Below are 19,186 nucleotides of genomic sequence, written 5' to 3'. Positions count from 1 at the left end.
AGTCATTGGAGCTGCCTGCACCAGCGTGCTCTGGGTGCTAATTGGCACCAAGAATTATTAACAAGACTTCCTGAAGATTTAAATGAAGGAATTTGTAATACGTGGGTGTGCGCCAGCACTTCCCATTCGTATATAGTCAATACAGGCAACATTTTAAGGGGTTTAAGCGCACGGAAATAATGTTGCATCCGTCTAAGTATGCGATGAAAGACGGAAATGCAGAATATGTTTATTCATGTTGGATAATTAGATGTTAGGGGCTGCTAAGAATGAAAATAGTTTATTAGAATATTTTTTAATCTTTCGAAAACTGATTCAGCAAACAGAAAAAAACTTTGAAATGGAGGAATAGATGACGTATTGATAATAAATGGATGTAAATGATCGAAAAATATGATACTGCAAAGCGTTGCATATACCAGTTTGGCTTTTAAAATAGCAATGATGGTGGGCATTTCTAGAACTCCGACATTATCGTAGCGAGGCGAAATGTTAACATCAAAGTTCAAGCGGTGCTGCTGGCGGCAAAGCATCCCGCCATGTAGGTGCAGTTAGCCCTCTTGACCATAACGATTGAGTTTTTACAGACATCCGCGAGTGTGTTGCAATACAGGCAGTCCATGATCACACACGAATGGCTTATAATCTTTCGTCGGGCAGCAAATAATATGATAACTTAACTGTTATCAGGCAATGCAGTTTTTAATTCATGAACAGGCATGGTAATGATGCACCAGTTGTGGTTGAAAGTGAAACCAGTTGCGAGGAGCAAGTTAAGGAGAACGTCGTCGGCGGTCTGTTACAGATCATTTCTGGTCTTCTCCGTTGCTGCTTCCTGTCAACCTTGAGACTGGTAAAGCCGCAGCTCTCGTCGGCTATATATAAAGCTGCGTCAGCTCCTGCCACTCATTACATTGCGAGGCTTGGCTCAGAACGCACGTCAACATGATTCAGATTGTGAGTGAACTTTTTAGGATTAAGATATTGTGATTAACCTGGTGACGAATTGGTTGTGCCCCTCAATTAATATGCCGCATTTTTTCAATTACTATGTGATGGGGTACAATATCGAGAGATTGGAAACATATATGCAATGTCCGATTAAAATTTTCTCATAGGCATTGTGGAAATAAAACACTCGATTTTTTATTGACACCACTCATCTTTGCATAGATACAAAAATTATTGCGTAACTTGTAGGTGTCCGCTTATCTTCTGAATCTTATATTTATTTTAGGTATTTGCGACATTTCATGCATATATTGTAACGTTGAACAAAGTTGCTTCCATTGAATTACTAACTACTTGAATTATTCAAACATTGAACGCTTGTAATAGTAGTTATCTCAAAATTTTTGCAGAAGGATTTAAGGAACGATAATTTATCAACAAAGTTACTTAAATTTGTTTGACTTTTTGAATGCATATATTTTCAAGAAAAAACCAATCCTCTTAATCGCTGGAAAATTGCCTTTCACTAATGTTTCATTACTTTATCTTTTACTATATATTCGACTTCAATCATATGTTCGGACTATCGCTCGTATCGTATGTGCTTTAACTTCTTCAGAACTGCTAACTTTTGTACACATTAATTTCAATAGTGGGATCAATAGACAACATACATTTTTTCTTACATAGTTTCGACTCTAGTTTCATCGAACTTAATTTGTACATATTTATACAATTTGCGTCCGTATATATATATTGTTTTCGTATGTTTTAATTATTCACAATTTGAAGCGAGGTCCTGACTTGTTGTGTTCGTGTTGCAGATTCTTGTAGCAGCTCTGTTGGGCGTTAGCTATGCTATGCCCCAACAGAGGGCTCTTGGTGCGGGTGCCGCGGCTGAAAATGTCGCAGGAAACCCTTTCACCAGAATTCTCTCGTACGAATCATACCAAGACGGCGCTAACTTTGGACATCAACTATTCCAAGAAGACGGAACGACATCAGGGCAGAAACAAGGACCCGACGGCCTGCTCTACGGCTTCTACTCGTACGTGCAGCCTGACAACAACCGCGTGAAGGTTTACTGGCGCGCAGGACAAGGCATCGGCTACGAAGTCCTCGGAGTCGAAGGACTTGTTAAAGAAAACCTTGGTAACCTCCAAGCCACTATTTCAGCCTCAACACCGCCTCCTGCTCCTGCCAGACTTCCCGTACAACAGAACACCTTCATCCCACCCGCCCCTACTCCCCCACCCCCAACCCAAAGTCCTATTCCTCAGCCAGCTCCTCGAGCCCCAGCTCGCCTCATCCCTAACAATCCTATCCCCGTAGTCCCTATCACCACCACCACTGAATTCCCACCCCACAGATTCGATTACCCCGCTACCCTTAACCTGGAGAGAACCGCCAACGGTTTCTTCTCATCCCTCACTGCCACTAGATAATCTTGCTTCCCCTCAAATCTTCTTTAAATTATCCATGACAAGACACACACGTGTGCCTCAACCGGCGCGTGTGCCTCAACCCGCCCTCGCCAAGCGGTCCTGTCAGGCAGTCCTCTCAGCCTCACGGCTCAGTGTGTTTCCCTGGCAGACGCAGCCCCCGTTAATGTATATACATAAATAAAGTTGTTTTACAGATTTCTTGGTTTTATGCCCCATACCAGATATATTTAACGGATTAGTTCAATGATCTTGTAGCATCACAACTTGTGATATCTGCATTCATATGAGACATTCCCAATAAAATTAAATGATCATAGAAATGAAATATAACAGCTTAGTCTAACGTATAATAGCGCACAGAGCAATATGAATGATAAACGGCATGACACGACGAAAAATAAATAAATCACACGGAGCGATATGAATGATAAATGGCATGACACAACGAAGAAACGAACCAAAGTAAAATCAACCTATCATGAAAAGTATTTGCGCCACATATAATTAATTCAATTCGACCATGCATAGTAAAGATCATTCGAAATTGTGTCCAATTTAACATCTTAAGAAACAATGGAGAGTACCTATACACTTTATCTCATGCGACCTTTTCATGCGGAGGCGGCAGCTGCGCTTTGTGTGCATAACGCTACAATAGAATGTCACAGCTCGAGAGCAGGCGGCTCGAACGCACTTATTGTGAGCAAAGGTCTGCCGTTACTTTTATGGTTAGAGGTAAAATTTCTCCACCTCATGACCGGAAAACAGAATGAGGACGGGTAGTGCAATTAGTCACATTTACTGCAAGATTTGCTCCGCGGAGAACGAAAACAATTTTTTTTCAGTAAACACCATTCCTAAAAAAGTTGACCTTGAAGTTAAGTTGTAACTAGTGCTTTAAGATTGCAAAATGGTATTGTTAAAGTTCACGATCATGCTGGAATTATTTCCGAGAAGAATGGATCGAACCCGAAAATGTTGGTATAGAATAGATTGTTGCCACGTTGGTATAGATTGCGTAATACGGAGTTTGATAAACGACGCAGTTTGAAGAAGAAGTGGGCATATAAAATAAAGAATTTCATCGCATAGAAGCTTAATAGATTGTTATAATATAATTGCGGTTTCAAAATCTTTCAAGCTTCATGAGTTTCTGCACTTGATCGCATCTGCCTTTGCAGTCACCATCTGGTCACATAATGAGAAAAATGAATGGGCGAGGTTGTCCAAATAATGACATGCTTTCTGCACGTAGCATTAATTCACATGCCCATTTGCCAGGGGCAAACTGAATCAGGGTGACCCACACAAGGCAAAAAGTGCATCGCTATTCGGACTAAATCTCTCTCATTTCTCTGCATGCATGACAAAACTTAGTTACGCGGGCAGCAAGACACTAGCTGCTTGCTGAGTAGCTGGGCCACGTCCCAACTGTACGCGTCTGGGGGAATTTACTTCCACACAAACTGCATGTTGTGCAGCAAGAAAGTTTTGAGCCGGGGAACTACCTTACGTAGTAAGGTAGTAAATGGTAGGTAAGGTAGTAACAGTAAAATGTAACAAGTTTCTCGTGACTGAACTTCTTGAAAATTGTAAGAATTTTAGATTACAGCGTGGATTTCATATACTAGTTTGTTTTAAAGGGAACTATTGTGTTTCAAAGCGCCTTTAACAAACGTGAAATTTTTATATAATATATAAGTAAGTTCTTTCAAGTCAATAACGACGTAATTTGTTCTCTTGCAATTTTTCCTAGCTAGATTGAAATCTGCATGCAACCAAATCAGTTTATCATAGTTATTGTTATCATGGTTATTGTGATTTCCGTACTTCAGAGCGACATGCATGTATGCAAGTCGAGAGCAATTATCAACCACAAAAAGCGTCTATGACTTCACGATTTGACAAGTTTTGGAATTTGGAGGTATCAATGAATGGTAAAAATTCTGAAGGTATGAAAGAGGTTAAAAGATGAGTAATTTGAGAAGAATGCATTATTTTTACAGAATGAGATGATTAGGAGCAAGTTCTAATACGGTGGCCTAAAATATGTTTTAATATTCATAAATTTCTTTCTATGGAGCAATATTTCGTTTCCAGTAAGTAATAATAAGCCGATAGATTTGAAACAACTGCCGAACCATTCATTATCAGGAAGAAAAAATTCAAAATATTTTTGACTCCGCATGAATGCACACAATAAGCCTGATCGATCTAATCAGACTGTTAAGCTTTGCACAATTCAATTTTGTCGGAACGCAAGGTTGTACCTGCGTATTTTGTCCAACATTAAATGCCAAGGACGTTTAACTGATCTCACAAGTAACCCTTCAACCATGCATTATCTGATACTATGTCCTGGACCCTGGGCATCAAGGCAGCCACAGCATCACGGTACATTTTGGTTGTCTGTGAGAAGCTATATTACCTTGAAATAAAACTGGCTGCACAGTATAATATGGGGGAGAAATAGTGAAATCGGTGTGGGGCATCGGAAACATTTGACATATAATTGTTAATTTTAGATTTTGAATTTGGTTATTTATGTTATTTATGTGAAATTCTGCTCTTGGGAAAGCATTCATACTGGGAAATACTGGTTATACCAGTAATAAATCGTCGGTTTCACTGCTACCGTGCAAGGCGAAGGCAAAGTCGCACCGGCTAGACGTCGAGACTAATCAGGCGCCAAATATAGCACGAAAAAATCTTTTTGCTTATCTCAAACAGCAGCAGATCACACGTAGTCGACGTATACGAAGCACTAAAAGAATATCTCAAGGTTAAACTGTGTTTAGTTTTTCATAAAACCGCTCAATTATATGAAAATAGCATGACTGTATCGAGACTATTTTTTGAGAAAAATAGGTCGGCTGCCTAAAAAGTTGTGAATAATTTACTGAGCAGTTAATGGAAAAGTTTATTATAGTCGCATTAAATGTGTGCTTGAAAGGACAGGTGCTCAGATAACAGATCATGTTTCTAATACCGAACTCGTCCAGTTAAAAGACTCGTAAAAATATCAAGCCGACGTCATTTGATTTGTGGAAGTGTTTATGGACCAAATAATCAGATAATTAGCTCACAGAACCAGATTTATACTTTGGAACATGTCAGCAAATACGGGCAAGCTTGATAAACTGCCTAACTAACTGCTACTATGATAGCTCTAATACAATAGATACAGTAACGCGAGGTTGTTGTAAATAAAATGTGCGGCCATAAAAATGCAAAATGTAGCGCGTTGTTGTTGTAAAATCCAATGTTGGGCCACCTATATTTTAATTGCGGTTAAAGTTCATTTTCCCATGGAAAACGATACGTAATGCAAATTTGAATCCAACTACAATCAACACATTTCCCTGAAAGACGCTGAGCCGTTTTAGTCGAGTATTGGGTGGTCGACCTTCACAGCAATATCGGGAGGCATTAAGATCAACAAAATGTTGATCAAGATAAAAATCAAATGATGGCCCACCCATAATTATGATTCTGGTTAAAGTTCATTATTCCATGAAAATCGATATGAAATTCAAATTCAAATTTAAGTACAATCTACTCATTCTTCTGAAAGGCGCTTAGCTAGCGTTGCGCGCGTTCGAGTATTGGATGGTTGACCTTCTTAATAATAGGGAGGAGTGAATAAACAATACGGGCTTTTACAACACTTTATTTGATGTTTTACACACATTGAACAGGAACAGAACAATGCGCTATTTCCTCGTCACAGAAAAACTCGCACTGTCTCTGTCTCATCAGCTAGCAAGGCAACGGGCCGTTGTTTATAGATTTTGTTTATAAGCATATATTAATTTGCAGAAATTACTCACTTACATGGAACCAACTTAATCAAATACAAATTTACAGTTGGAGAACTCGTCAAAATACCGGTTAAAAAAGTAATCATTATTTCCATTTTGATTCGAGAAATAATGAGATGGAGAATCTATTATCAAACAAATTAGTAATATTTTTAGTCAACTATCAATAGTATTTCATCCTCGCAAACACATCCCAATAATCTCTGGAGTAATTTTAGAAGTAAGGAAGCTCAGCGTGACCTCGTGGCGAGCGCAGTTGTTTTGTATATTGATTAGTGTAAAGACGACCTTAGCTATAGGGCAGAAACAATTGAGCGAATAGATGAAACTTTATGCTGGATTATTGTACGAATTCTACCTTAACTGCACGATGCGTGACGAAAATACAGGGAGTAACATTTGATTGTTAGCTCCTAATTTTAAGTTGCAATTCATGACAATAAATGTTGCAATAATGAAAAGAGAATGCAAATTATGCATGTCTTGCAGAGTTGGATAGAGAAGAAAAAAATAACAATACAAATTATTGGGGTGATGACGGCAAGGAGTCGAATACAGAAAATGTGTATAAGTTATGAATAAAATGAGGCGATCCTGATAACAGCGCGTCTAGAGTGTATAGCTGGACAATACTGGGACTCTGCATGAAGATAGCGAAAATAAAACGTGTTGCAAGAGTGAAGATACTAACGAGTAGCCATGAAAAAACGAGGTGAATGTGTAAACTGAATACGATTCTTAGGTGTTGACAAAATAAGGAGAGAGCGTCGACAGAACGAGATGATGGTGTTTACAGAATATGATGATTAAGTGTGGGCAAAATTAGGAGAGAGCATCGAAAGAACTAAGTGATGGTGTTTACAGAATATGATGCTTAGGTGTTGGCAAAATTGGGAGAGAGCATCGAAAGAATGGGGTGGTGGTGTTGGCAGAATATGATGCTTAGGTGCTAACAAAATAAGAGAGAGCGTCGACAGAACAAGGTGATGCAGGTGAGTAGTAGAAGGAAGTGGTGGCAGCTTGAAGGCCGGGAGTAACGGGGACGCGCAGGTCTAACTCACTTCTAGGAAGTGATCGCCCTTCATGATGCCGTCTCGCCCACTGGCCACAAGCAGGATAAAAACGCGTCGTGTGGCTTGCGGAAATGATCTCGTCGTCATGTGGAATCCCAATTTGAATGTGCTTCATAAACTGTCCCATTATGTTTAGAGATAATTATGACAAATTAATAGTGTATTGAAATGAGACGAAAAATCAAATATTTTTATCTTCGTTCCAATTTAAAGAAATGCCTGCACCAAAGACTAGAAAACGAATACTTTTATAGAAGTCATCAGTCTCTTCAGTTATAACGGCAATCCTTATTCCTTAATAACAATGTGTTGCCTAATTAGCAGTGAATTTGAAGCTGTGTCCAAGGGAATGTCGCGAGAAGTCAAGGCTGGCGGGATAATCGAATAAATTGATTGGCCCCCTAGGGGTGGTGGTGGTTGGGAGAGCTTGCCTAAAAACGGGCAGAGGAGCTTGATGGATGGGTTGAGGAGCTTGGTGGATGGGTTGAGGGGCTTGGTGGATTTGTTGAGTGTGATGGACAGGTTGTGGCAGGGCTCTGGGAACTTGCTGGACAGGAGCAGCAGGACGTGGTTGGATCACGGAGTTGTCGATAAGAGAGTTAGCCAAGTAGTTGGAATTAGTGATCCTAAAGCCGATGCCTGCGCCAGCCTCAAACTCGACACGAAGGATTTTGCCAGTTTCGTCAGGATACTCCCAGTAGCCTCGCCTGATGCCCTGCTGATCGGTTTCTTCTTGATACTTGATACCATCTTCCTGGTTCCTGTAGTTACCGAATGCAGCGCCCTCCTGGTAACGCTTGTCCTGAAGGATCTTGACGTGGCCAGCCTCGTACTGAGCCGCCGCCACGCCAACTATCGCCAGGATCACGGCCTGCCGCACAAAAAAAGATAATGAAATCATAAATAAACGCGCTGTCAGCAGCGTCGGTACATTTGTCTTCGAAAAAGTTAGCTGGATACAGTAATCCCAATACCTTAGTAAAACTTTTATTATTTATAATATGTAATACGGTAGTAAATAACATTTAGCCCCAGTACAGATATATAACCAAGCGTAAAATTTGATTGCTTGTTGAATGATAAATTATCTTATTTCGAAGTCGTCAAACAATCGGGCAACAATCGTCTGCCTTCTCAAGAAAAAAAAAAAACGATTTTCTTAACGAATATCAATGATATTTATCCTCACGATTTCATTAAACTCTACACAACTGTACGTTAATTAAATCGGTATTTGTTCTTGACACAATTTGGATAAGAAATTTGATGCTCGCAGATAAAACGATGAATACAAATTTTGCAATTACGCAATGCTCGGATAAAAGCATAGAGAAATGCGTGATTGTCACCAAATATTTCATGCGATTTAATCGCTTAGTTATTCTGTAAAAGTCTTGCCTATGATTGAGTGATGCATGCAAGGAAAAATGCCCCAATATTATTGCGAATTAATTATACATTGTTAAATTGTGACTAATACAATGACATCAAACAATAGGTGAATAAGTCGAGGACACCTACCAGAGATCTCATGTTGCCAATGCAAAAGTTGATGCTAGACTGAGTGCAGCAGGTGCGTAAAGGTCCTCTATATGAGCGTGGCCTTCACTTCACGACTGACGCAGGGAAACGTACGCAAAACGCCCAGAGCTGCCTAGCACTACACCACACCAACTGTAATAATTATATTCTGTCTCCAGCGACATACTCCCTAATCGTCCTATCTTTTTCACCTGCCGAAGGGAGAAGATATTTTAGCCGTTGAGACTCATCGCAATTTCAAGAACGCGGTAGGAAGGATGTAAGTACAATAGGAGTGATTAAAATATGTTGTAACGGGCTGCTGAATGTGACCTAAACAACTGGACACGCGTGAGACCCACTGCCTTCTTCCACATGCAAAACCAATAGGCTGTGTTGGCCTCCGGCCTGCAAGTCAAATTTGTAAAGCATTGGGGGACGAGCCAGGCCGTTATCATTACCTCATGCTAGCGCAATGTGCACGGTTCAAGCTTCGTGTAATAATAATTGTGCAAATAAGAAGGTCATCAAGTACGAGTAGATGCCGTCGAAGTGCGTAAGCACTATAGCCGCAGTCGCTGATTTTGGAGCTTGGATCCTTGAGCGTCGTAGCGGTGAGGCTATCATGGATGCCTTCAGGCTCTTAGAGTACATTCTTCGTGACGTACATCAGTGCTGACGTGCATCCCTTAGGATTACATCAGCTATGGTGTACATTCTTCTTGACGTACACCTTGAGACGCACTTCAGCTTGACGTACAACCCCCCAGTATATAGAGCGCAAAAGCCAAATATTCATATTCTCACGAAAAGAGCAAATCAAAGAGCTTGTAAGGTAGCAGTTTCAAAAGCTCAAGCAATACCATGACAAATAACACTACGACACGCGAAGTATTTGCACTTCTACAATAAGACGTCAATGAACATTCGATCAAAAGGATCCATGCAACGTGGTTTGTATCAACATCGAAAACCCGTAAATGCTGTGCCAACTCAGACATCCATTATTGACAGGTGTGCTGAAAAAGCACAATAAAGGAATATTATTATTTCATGACATTACTTTGCCGGAATACAGCAATAGAAATGGCTGCTGAAGAACTGGACTGCAGTACGGTCGTAGATCATCTTAGTGGTGCATCTTTGTCATGATTAGTGATAAAATTAAGTTGCAAAAAGAGTTGCAATAAAAATTTTCCATTTACAAGGCATGATGTCGGTGGCAAAGAGTCACAAATTTAGTGTAGTTCATAAATTTATACATGCGTCATCAAATTAATATATGATAAATTAGTCAACTTAATACCATAGTGCATGTTGGTGCAGAGTACATTACAACAACTACCGAAAAACGGGCGTGAAGGTTACTTCCGTGTAACGGAATAGAGCAATTCTGATACGGTATGTCTGCGTACGCACGCCAATCTCAAATTAACAGCACTTGATGATGGCTTTGCATACCCTTTCATAAACTTATTCGCTTCCTCTACTTTCGATTGTTCGATTTAAAAAATATTCTTAAATGTGAATTATTTGGAACACGCAGGTTAGTTAATCCGTGGCAAATAAACATAATTAATACAGTTATACCACAGCGTTAAGGAAGGTACGTATGCATCAGCGGTCCTTATAAAATGTTCTCCCAATTTTCACATCCAGTCACGGACGGGTAGGCTGAACAAAGATGAGAGTAGCAACTAGCAAGCATGTTTGAGACAATGTAAGTAAGTGTTCGAGACGATGGTGAGAAAGAGGGAGGTGAGGGAGGTAGGGCCACAACTCTGCTGGTGGCGGCGGTGGTCGTCATCGTAAGAGCACGAATTGCTTCAACTGGAACAGCGCCTCATAATCGAGGTGGCCCTGCATGTCAGTCAAATCGATACACTGCAGAAAATATTTTGTGAGGCGTGACTCAAGTAATCAAGTCCGACACAAACGAAGAGGGTGGATTAATTTAAAACTGTTGCTTTCATTTTTATATTGGTTAAATGCTATCTTAGTCGATTCTTCGAGACTTTTATAGTGCTATTTTACCTTAACCACGAAATTTGAAGAAAGTTCCGATTTATAAGCAAGAACGTTTTCCGACGGCAAAACCTCGAGCAAGTTGACAAGCCGACCATTAATTAACTTATCAGAATATGTAAGAGACTCAATAAATACAAGAGTATCTTCAACCTGAATACCATTAAACAGGGCTAAATACAATCGATATCATGGCTCATTTAATTTTAGATTTTTGAATGGGAAAAGTTTCGGAGCACAGTGGGCTTGGGTATCCGTCATTTATGCCGCTCTGTTCAAAAGGAAGCCAAATGTGATGCTTGCGCCACAGTCACGCGCGCACTCGGTGGTGTTTAGTTTGTTTCTCCTTTGATTTCCCCTATACTGACTTTACCCATCGCCCTACTTACTTGATAATTTGATAACTTAGAAATAATGCATCCGCAAACCAATTATTATTTATTCACAAATAACTCATGACTGTAAATTCAACCATGATAAACAATGGCATGAGATACTAGGTAAAAGAAGCTAGATAGAACTCAGCTTTAAATCTGACGGCAGCGGCTCGCGTTCACGCCGAGTATGAGACGCTGTTGTGTTGTGCCGTATTTGTGGTACTGACGCCGCGATTCTTGGACGCTTTTCTTCTCTGCTCGCCGCCGTTTGCGCTAGCTACTTCGCCGGTGACCGACATGACATCATTACTGACTGACGAGTGACCATCAGTCGGTCTTTTCGTTTCTTCAGCCACCTTACTAACGGTGCAACTACGAATAATCTACCAATTGAAATGAACACTAAGCTGTATAGGAATCTACTAAAAAATAACCTAAAACTTACTGGATTAACTGAACTGGATTTAATTCACTCCTTTGATCTTCGTCGCTCGTCCGTCATCATTCGGTACCTATTCAAAACTCGAAAAATGCTGCAAAACGGCATTAAAAACTAGAGCTTATTGGCAGGTCGACAGTGTTTGATGACCAAGAATTAGATTAAGAATGATTGCAACAATTTCGATCTCCTTTCGGTAAATTTGCTTTCTAATTCGTGTAACATTATAAAAACGAGTGTACTTCAAGGAGAATTTATGTTTCAATTGCATGCAAGTGTAGCAATAATTTTTTATGACTAAAATATTAGCATCTATGTTCTGGTGCTCGTCTTAAAAATAAAAAAACATTCAATGGGCCATAAAGAAATTTTTTTTATAATACAAGGAGGAGCTTGGGCCAAGCCGGAGCGAAGCGAGTCCAGTTATACAGATTTATGAGGTGCTATTGGCCTTCATGTCAGTTGCGACCCTTGTGCGACATCGGCCCGAGGTCGAAAACTCGTGTCTCCCACGTTGCCAGCCACCACGATGCTATTGGCCCCTCCCTCTTCCCATCCGCTCAGCCACATTCTTCTTTCTTTCTTATTACGCATGTGCATTTGCATGCACAACAAGAAAATATTGGCTTATGGGCTTCATGTTTCTCTCCTAAGCAAATATTTAAATTTGTGGCGTTGAGATTATTTTTAAGGCAAAAATGTATGCGCTGCAAGAAAAGGAAATTATTACTTGCTTACAAAGGCTTAATTTCCATTTAGAGACGTGGTAACTATCGAGTGTGGATAAAAATTGCAACGAGGCGAGCGAAACGAAAAACTAATTTATAAATGACAATTTCATTGAGATCATCCAAGTAAATAACAGAAATCAGTAGAGAAAAACCAGTGATAAGTACGGATTTCACAGGCATTAAAATTCAATTATTCAATATTTTCCTAAACAACATACGCCAAATTCGTAAACAATTGTTTTAGTTTTCCCCATTTAAAACGACTGAATGAAATACAAAACAATACATTATATATAATTGCGTTACGTGACAAGGTGGAGCGGAGCTGAACAGGTAGGTTCGATCTATGAAGTGCTGCTTGTGTTTGAAGTCGTCGTGGTACTTGCACGACATCTGTTTCAGCACTGAGAGGAAGGAAGATTAAGCGTCTCTCGCTACTCTTTTCTTTCAGTTATCGTGATTATGTATATTGCTGCCTATACAGCCGTCTCGGCAATCTAATCACTAATCGCAGCTTTAATGCAAGAAGTTGAAACACGTTGCTAGAGAATACAATATAAATATAACAACATGGTGACGGCATTTCGGGCAGGCCGTACCTCCGCGATTGACTGACTTATTTAATATCTCATCAAAATACATGCTTAATTCTGACTGAATTACAATATGTAATTTTGAGAGAAGAATGGTAGCACAATATGTTAGTTAGGTTTTACCAAATCATGTACATGGTTATACATAAGCCTAAGGAAGAGTGGTTGAAGGCATTATAGTTATGTTGCGCTGTTCTTGCTGGGAAAACCCCATAGAGGAGGTATAAGATTCAAGCCAGACAGAGACAGTAGATAACGAAAGAGAAACTACATGTTTTTCCTCCAGAAAATATATCAACCGAAATAAAACGAACGCGTAAGGGTAATGGAACCAATCGGTATTGGATATTGATTTGCGCCTCATCCGTGATGATGATAGTTGTTCTAAAGATGGGGACTCGAAATGGATGCTAAAACAGCTCCACCGCACTTCGGATTTTTGATGGTTGGCAACTTACGATGTCGCAGTCCTTCCGGCCTCGCATCTAGCACGCTGCTCGACAGCGCTTCATAAAAGTCGACAACCAAGTCGCAATCAGCTAGTGAGATTAAATGATATGCCAACATAGTTCATATCCTTAACCCTTATGCGATTCCTTAGAGATGTACTGTGAATCTCTTCTTAACTAATGGGCAAATGAAGGTAGTTTTCTTAGAGCTCGCAATACTTTTCATAGACTGACTAGGCTCACATTGTAAACTAATGGATGAACAGCGGTTTTTCTAGGGCTTCCAACACATTTAATATAGAATGATCAGTTAGTTCTGATTCTTCCAGTATCCGATGAGCTCGTAATCACATAATAGAACCGTTTCAACAGGAATTCGAGCTCCTAATCGACAATATGAAGGAATTCCACATTAACGCAAGCGACATCGGCGTTGATCAAGTGAATTTGAGCTATGAGGTGCTATTCTTGGTGGAGAAACTTGTAGTCCTTGTGCTACACCCAAACGTTCTGTCACAGCTCAGTTCTCCTTTTCCGTTGTAAACAATCCTCATTCCCTAAACTTCTCTCTAATGCATCATCTCAGCCGTCAATAATCAGAACTAATACTTTTTTATTCAAAACTGGTAGGAAACACTAATGTACACTTGAATCTATCAGACTCCTGTTTTAAACATTATTATAGCTTACTTAAATGTAATCGACAGAGTCACAACTGAGAACATAGGTTTATGATTTGCTGTTCGGCACGCACAGCATGACTCACCTCACTGCCACCACATTCCCAAGCCTGCGTGCGGCAACGTCGTCGCACTACTTACAAACCACATACATACATGCACTAACTACACTACCTCTACTACAATTTACAAATAATTCCTATCATTCATTGATAGGAATCGCTGACATGGTTTGTTCCCTTCTACGACATAAGGTACTCTAATTTACATTTTTTGCGCAATGGCTGGTGGCTGCTAAACAACCACACGCGTTTCTCCATTTTTCCCTATCAATTACAACGTTAAAAACCACTCAAACATGATTACTGTAGCAAGCATATAGACCTCACTAAATACATCAAGCCTTTTATAGCAAGACCACTTGTTCTTCGATAATATTATTCTTCTTTGGACAAAGAAACAAACGATAGCAAACAATACTTGTGTCTGTTTCGTGCCTGCGCATTTTTTATCTATCCTTTCAGTCCACTCCGCTGGAAGCTGCGTTGGCTGCGCACAGATCAAATATTTCTCAAAAGGCAAAAGCGCTTCATAAAACCCAAGGTGCGTGCCTGCCCAGGGTCTGATCAGAGCCCAACACGTTTGATGTGATGATGTTTCAAGACAAAATTGTAACACGTATTGGTTAAATTTACTATGACTTCCCGGTTATTTTCAGTTTTTGCTATCGTATTTAACATTATTCCATGAGAAGCAATTCAATTTTCGTAGCTCATACGCACGACAAAATTTATAAACTTACAACAAAGATAACACTAACTTCTTAATTAAAATTAAGTAGGTCACTGTAGGTGACACGGCAGTGAAACTTAAAATAGTAAAAAGCAACTTGCAGTTTGCGTGCAGATCGTTTAAAAATGCAGTAGGCCAGTATTTTTTAAGCATCAATCAGACGCTTCAGAATGATAATTCATTCTAAAGCGTCTTATTTATTATAAGATTGATGAAAATTTATTCATCAAACGTCGTTTCGGTTGATCGCGTGAATTCTAAACTAACTGAACCGCGAATTAAAAAGCAAAACAGGAAAGGTAGGTAAGCGCTATAGATGCCACAGTTTTTAATTCAACAAACAGAAATTCGTCGAAAGCTTGAAATTTCAATTCAAATCATACCGGCATAGAAAATAATTGAGATAGCCCATTCTTAGAAGTTTTCTATGGTGATAGAAGTTGTACATAACTTGCAGCGTACAACGAAAATATTTCATTATCGCTCTCCGCTCATCTTTCAATGAATAACATGTAACATATACAACGTGATCCTGCAAGCGTTGCATATACTTCGTTTTTTAGCTGCTTGGTTAGAGACTACTAATACATAATGGAGTGAGTGTCTTTATTTAGTTCATGGATAGGTTGAATAAAATTTTCTTTGTTGGTGGTAATGTGAGACGGAGAGTTGTGTCGAAAACTTGATCAACAACAGCAGCGCATAACTCTATGTGAGCAGCTGTACTTCAGTCTTCAACTACTCCAGTTGAAACCTTTTCATTCAATTTTTATCACAAAATGAGATTATCATTTCCTCTTCCAGCAATACAGCCACTGTTTTTAATGTTACTCGTCAAAAATTCAATATTGAGGTGCAATTTCCTTATTTCCACTTGAAAAAAGACAAAGCAGCGGTTATTTGAGTTAGTAATATGACTTGACAGTTAATTATTAGGCTGACAAAAAGAGCTGTTGCTCGGCTTTTGTCTCTTGACATGTGTACGCTATTGTTTTTTTATTTAGAAATAGATACTAGCTACCTCAATCCAATCCCATTTCCAATAGCTATTGTGGATGGGGTTTAGGCGGTTGTCTTAATAATTCAAAATAAAAATCATATAAGATAAAATGAACACAGAATGGTCTGCAGAATTTTCTGAGAGGTCAGCTTGATAACAAAAGTATCACGTAATCGACCAATAAAGAATAAATTGTGAGATGGTCTACAAATAGTTTATGAAAGAACATTTTCTATCATATACCTACATTCGTCAAAGTATTAGTAAATTTCGTTACCAGAAGCTAATGCTTTTCACGAATTTAACGTGAAATTGTTAAACAGGGGGAGTTTGGGAGACAGCAATAGCTGGCTGTCGTAGACAAGTAAGTGTGAAGAGAAAAATATCGAGCAGTGAGAGAGTTGACAGAAGAAAATGGGAAAGGAGGGGGGAAAGATAGGGGAAAGGATGGAGGGAGAATGGGGGGGGGGGGAAGGAGTCGCATGAGCGAGCGTCCAGCGTTCGAGGCCTCGGCACAAAGGCCACAACTGCCTCCCTTTCCAACAGCGCATCATAACAGCAGCGAATCGGCGCGCTAACAGATTCGGACGGCTTAGAGAAGACGTTTGTTCACACGCTCTAAATTCCCTTAAAAACTTAGAAAACATACAGTAATGTTAGAAAAACATCTAAAGGCTAAGTAAAATTCCTACCACATACTATAACATATTTTTTTTTTACATTTTTTATTCAATATGACTTGGGGCATTAGTGGATGTGGCATATTCTTAGATGACGAAAACGTGGCTTTAGCGACGTAGTGATTCGATCAGACAAAAAGCTCACATTTTTCACCCCACGTGAATCATTGATTTTTAAATTTACGCTTAAACATTCACATTCAAGTAGTAAAGAAATAATAAAGGGCGAACATGACTTACTGTGTTCCTTTATAGCATTAATCGCTACTTCCCTCGTTCATTGGCATCGATTTTCAGAATAGTTGAGTCTTAGGTAATTTTTTGAGTAAGAAAATGGTTCACTGGTGGGACTAAAAAGGAAATGCGGTGAACACTTATTATTTGAAGATCATGATCATGTATTACCAAGTAATGAGGAATTTCCCAACATTTTTACACTATTTAATTTATCTACAGATTTAACGGTGCTTCAGAAACAGTAAGAACACAACGTATTCAGGATTAAACTAACACTGTCTTTCATATATCCTAACAGACTAACATTAGTAACAAGTAACAACTAACAACAGGTGTGGCCGACACCGACACACCGTCACCGTGTCGGGATGGAAGTCATGGAACTAAGACTTGAGTGACTCAGGGTTCAGGAGCTTATAAACCTTATGAGTTATGACTAACCTTATCTTGCAAATGAGATTTGTCCAAAACAAAAAATCTACTTTAAAAATTAAACAAAATATCCCACATTCGAGTTCGCACCATCGTAGATTCGTAGGTACAGCCTACGGGCTTGATGAAACTATTCGGTCCACTCAGCTCTTATAGTTATACCAACCTAATTGTGAATGGAATAAGAATTAAGCTGAAACCTTGAATTTATCAACTTTTTAATAATAATAATTTTAGTGTCAGCCGACTCACCAGAATGGAAGTGTGACTAGATTTCTGCTCTGTACTTAGGCTAAAGTAAACAATAGGCCCTTACCACATCATCGAACTGATCGAAGTACAGATAATATTAATATAAATTAAGTAAAGGCATCAGTACTTACCATTATATTCCTTATGCTTTATTGGGCTTGAGTCCATGGCGACAAAAATCCAGCTGGGCGGCACAGGAAGAGTGAAGAGTCGGCTAACTCAACATTAGTTAAAATTTGATTTCTACACGTTTTACCGGAAATGAGAGCAAGCTGTAAAAACTGGTATAAATTTATCAAATCTATCCAATAAGCAAACTGCAGTGAAGGTTTATTGGTTTATGTTTCAAGTGTTAACACGACCTAATCACTAATTGCACTGAAAAATACTAGTACAACGAGTAACGTTCCGGTTACCCGTACTAGACTATTCCGTTTTGTCTTAAATTTGTATGATTATGAAAGTCACTTATGTACAGAAAAATTAATAGATACCCGCGAAATTCAAGTTCACCCATTTGTGATGTATTCTTTATGGGCAATAATCATGAATAATGTGTCTAAACTTAGCAAACACTAGCTCCTGTCGTATGCATTCACGCGCGCTCACTTACGGCGATGAACGTTAACACTAAACAGTACAGTCGCTGAGTCGAAGTCGATTTTCGAATGAAACGATGTTACCATAATATTGCAGTAAAAATTCAGTCTGAAGCAAAATCATGATTATTGTTTTTGTTGAAAAAACTCCCGAAATAAAAAATTACAGGATATAGTGATGAATAATTCAACATTAAATGAGTATTTTTTGAGATCGTCATCAAAAATGCTGTATTTGCGCGGCGAGACTTGGCTGTGCACAACTGTAGTCATAGCGGCGCAGTTATGCGCAACTAAAGCTCATTTTAAGCACTCGATCGACAATTCTACGGACTCGCCAGCGGACTCGCGCAACTGGGCCGCTCATAATTCCTTCAATACTTAACGGATTTGCATGAATTTTGGAATGTGAGTATTAATTATTGATACGCTGCCGCAGGAATTATTACAGATTTTTACATGAATTATTTTTTAATTAAAACCAATAAACATATTTTTTAGCTCCCCGGTGTATCTCTAGTGACNTCCCTCTAGCCCCCCCCCCCCGACAGACACATATAAAAACAAACGCCTCTTTCTTGATATTTAGTACGCCACAATTTTGAAAGAGAAAAGTTACAAATAGGTATTTCGCAAATAGAACGACATTTAGTAAAGCAATATATTTTTTTTACAGTTTTAACTGTTTCAGCACGAGAAATTTATGACGGCCCGGACAAATTTCCGGCCGGACTCGTGGCCGGTCTCGCATGCAGCCGGTCTCATTGCCAATCTCCAAATTTAGTGACCAAGGAATATCTCCCAAACTAATGAACGCAGCGCGATAAAACTTGGAACACGTATTCATTAGGACCCAACGGTGATGTTTAGCTTGTGAAAAATTTTAAATTTCACCTTCATTCGGGTGTTATATTATATGACGATTAACAGGCCGAAATTCGCAGTGATCAAAGAATTTTTTCCAAACTACTAAACAGATTCGAACGAAATTTTGAATATAAATTCCTAACTAACAAACGGTGATTTTTAGCTTGCGAAAATTTATTCAATTCCGTGTCGTGCTCTGCACGTGTTGCGTGCAAATCGTCA

General features: G+C 39.3%; 2 protein-coding genes across 3 annotated transcripts; one reads left to right on the top strand and one right to left on the bottom strand.

Annotated features, from left to right (window-relative positions):
- Positions 1-874: 874 nt before the first annotated feature.
- LOC108677963 (fibronectin-binding protein A) lies at positions 875-2,591 on the top strand. Its single transcript, XM_018166283.2, has 2 exons — positions 875-957; positions 1,776-2,591. Exons 1-2 carry the CDS (start codon positions 946-948, stop codon positions 2,394-2,396), a joined length of 633 nt encoding a protein of 210 aa, XP_018021772.1. The 5' UTR covers positions 875-945; the 3' UTR covers positions 2,397-2,591.
- Positions 2,592-6,050: 3,459 nt separating this feature from the next.
- On the bottom strand, positions 6,051-17,807 carry LOC108677969. 2 transcript variants are annotated; one of them, XM_047882118.1, is made up of 2 exons: positions 17,630-17,807; positions 6,051-8,161 (listed from the first exon to the last, which is right to left on the bottom strand). In XM_047882118.1, exons 1-2 carry the CDS (start codon positions 17,630-17,632, stop codon positions 7,604-7,606), a joined length of 561 nt encoding a protein of 186 aa, XP_047738074.1. In that variant the 5' UTR covers positions 17,633-17,807; the 3' UTR covers positions 6,051-7,603. The 2 variants fall into 2 exon arrangements, with proteins under 2 accessions (XP_047738074.1, XP_018021777.1); XM_018166288.2 differs by lacking the exon at positions 17,630-17,807 and adding an exon at positions 8,812-8,893.
- Between the last annotated feature and the right edge of the window lie 1,379 nt (positions 17,808-19,186).

This window comes from Hyalella azteca, unplaced genomic scaffold (genome assembly GCF_000764305.2).
Source record: "Hyalella azteca isolate HAZT.00-mixed unplaced genomic scaffold, Hazt_2.0.2 contig9706, whole genome shotgun sequence".
Classification (NCBI taxonomy): domain Eukaryota; kingdom Metazoa; phylum Arthropoda; class Malacostraca; order Amphipoda; family Hyalellidae; genus Hyalella; species Hyalella azteca.
The sequence above is the reverse complement of the archived record's forward strand: the minus strand, read 5'-3'. Positions and strand labels throughout refer to the sequence as shown.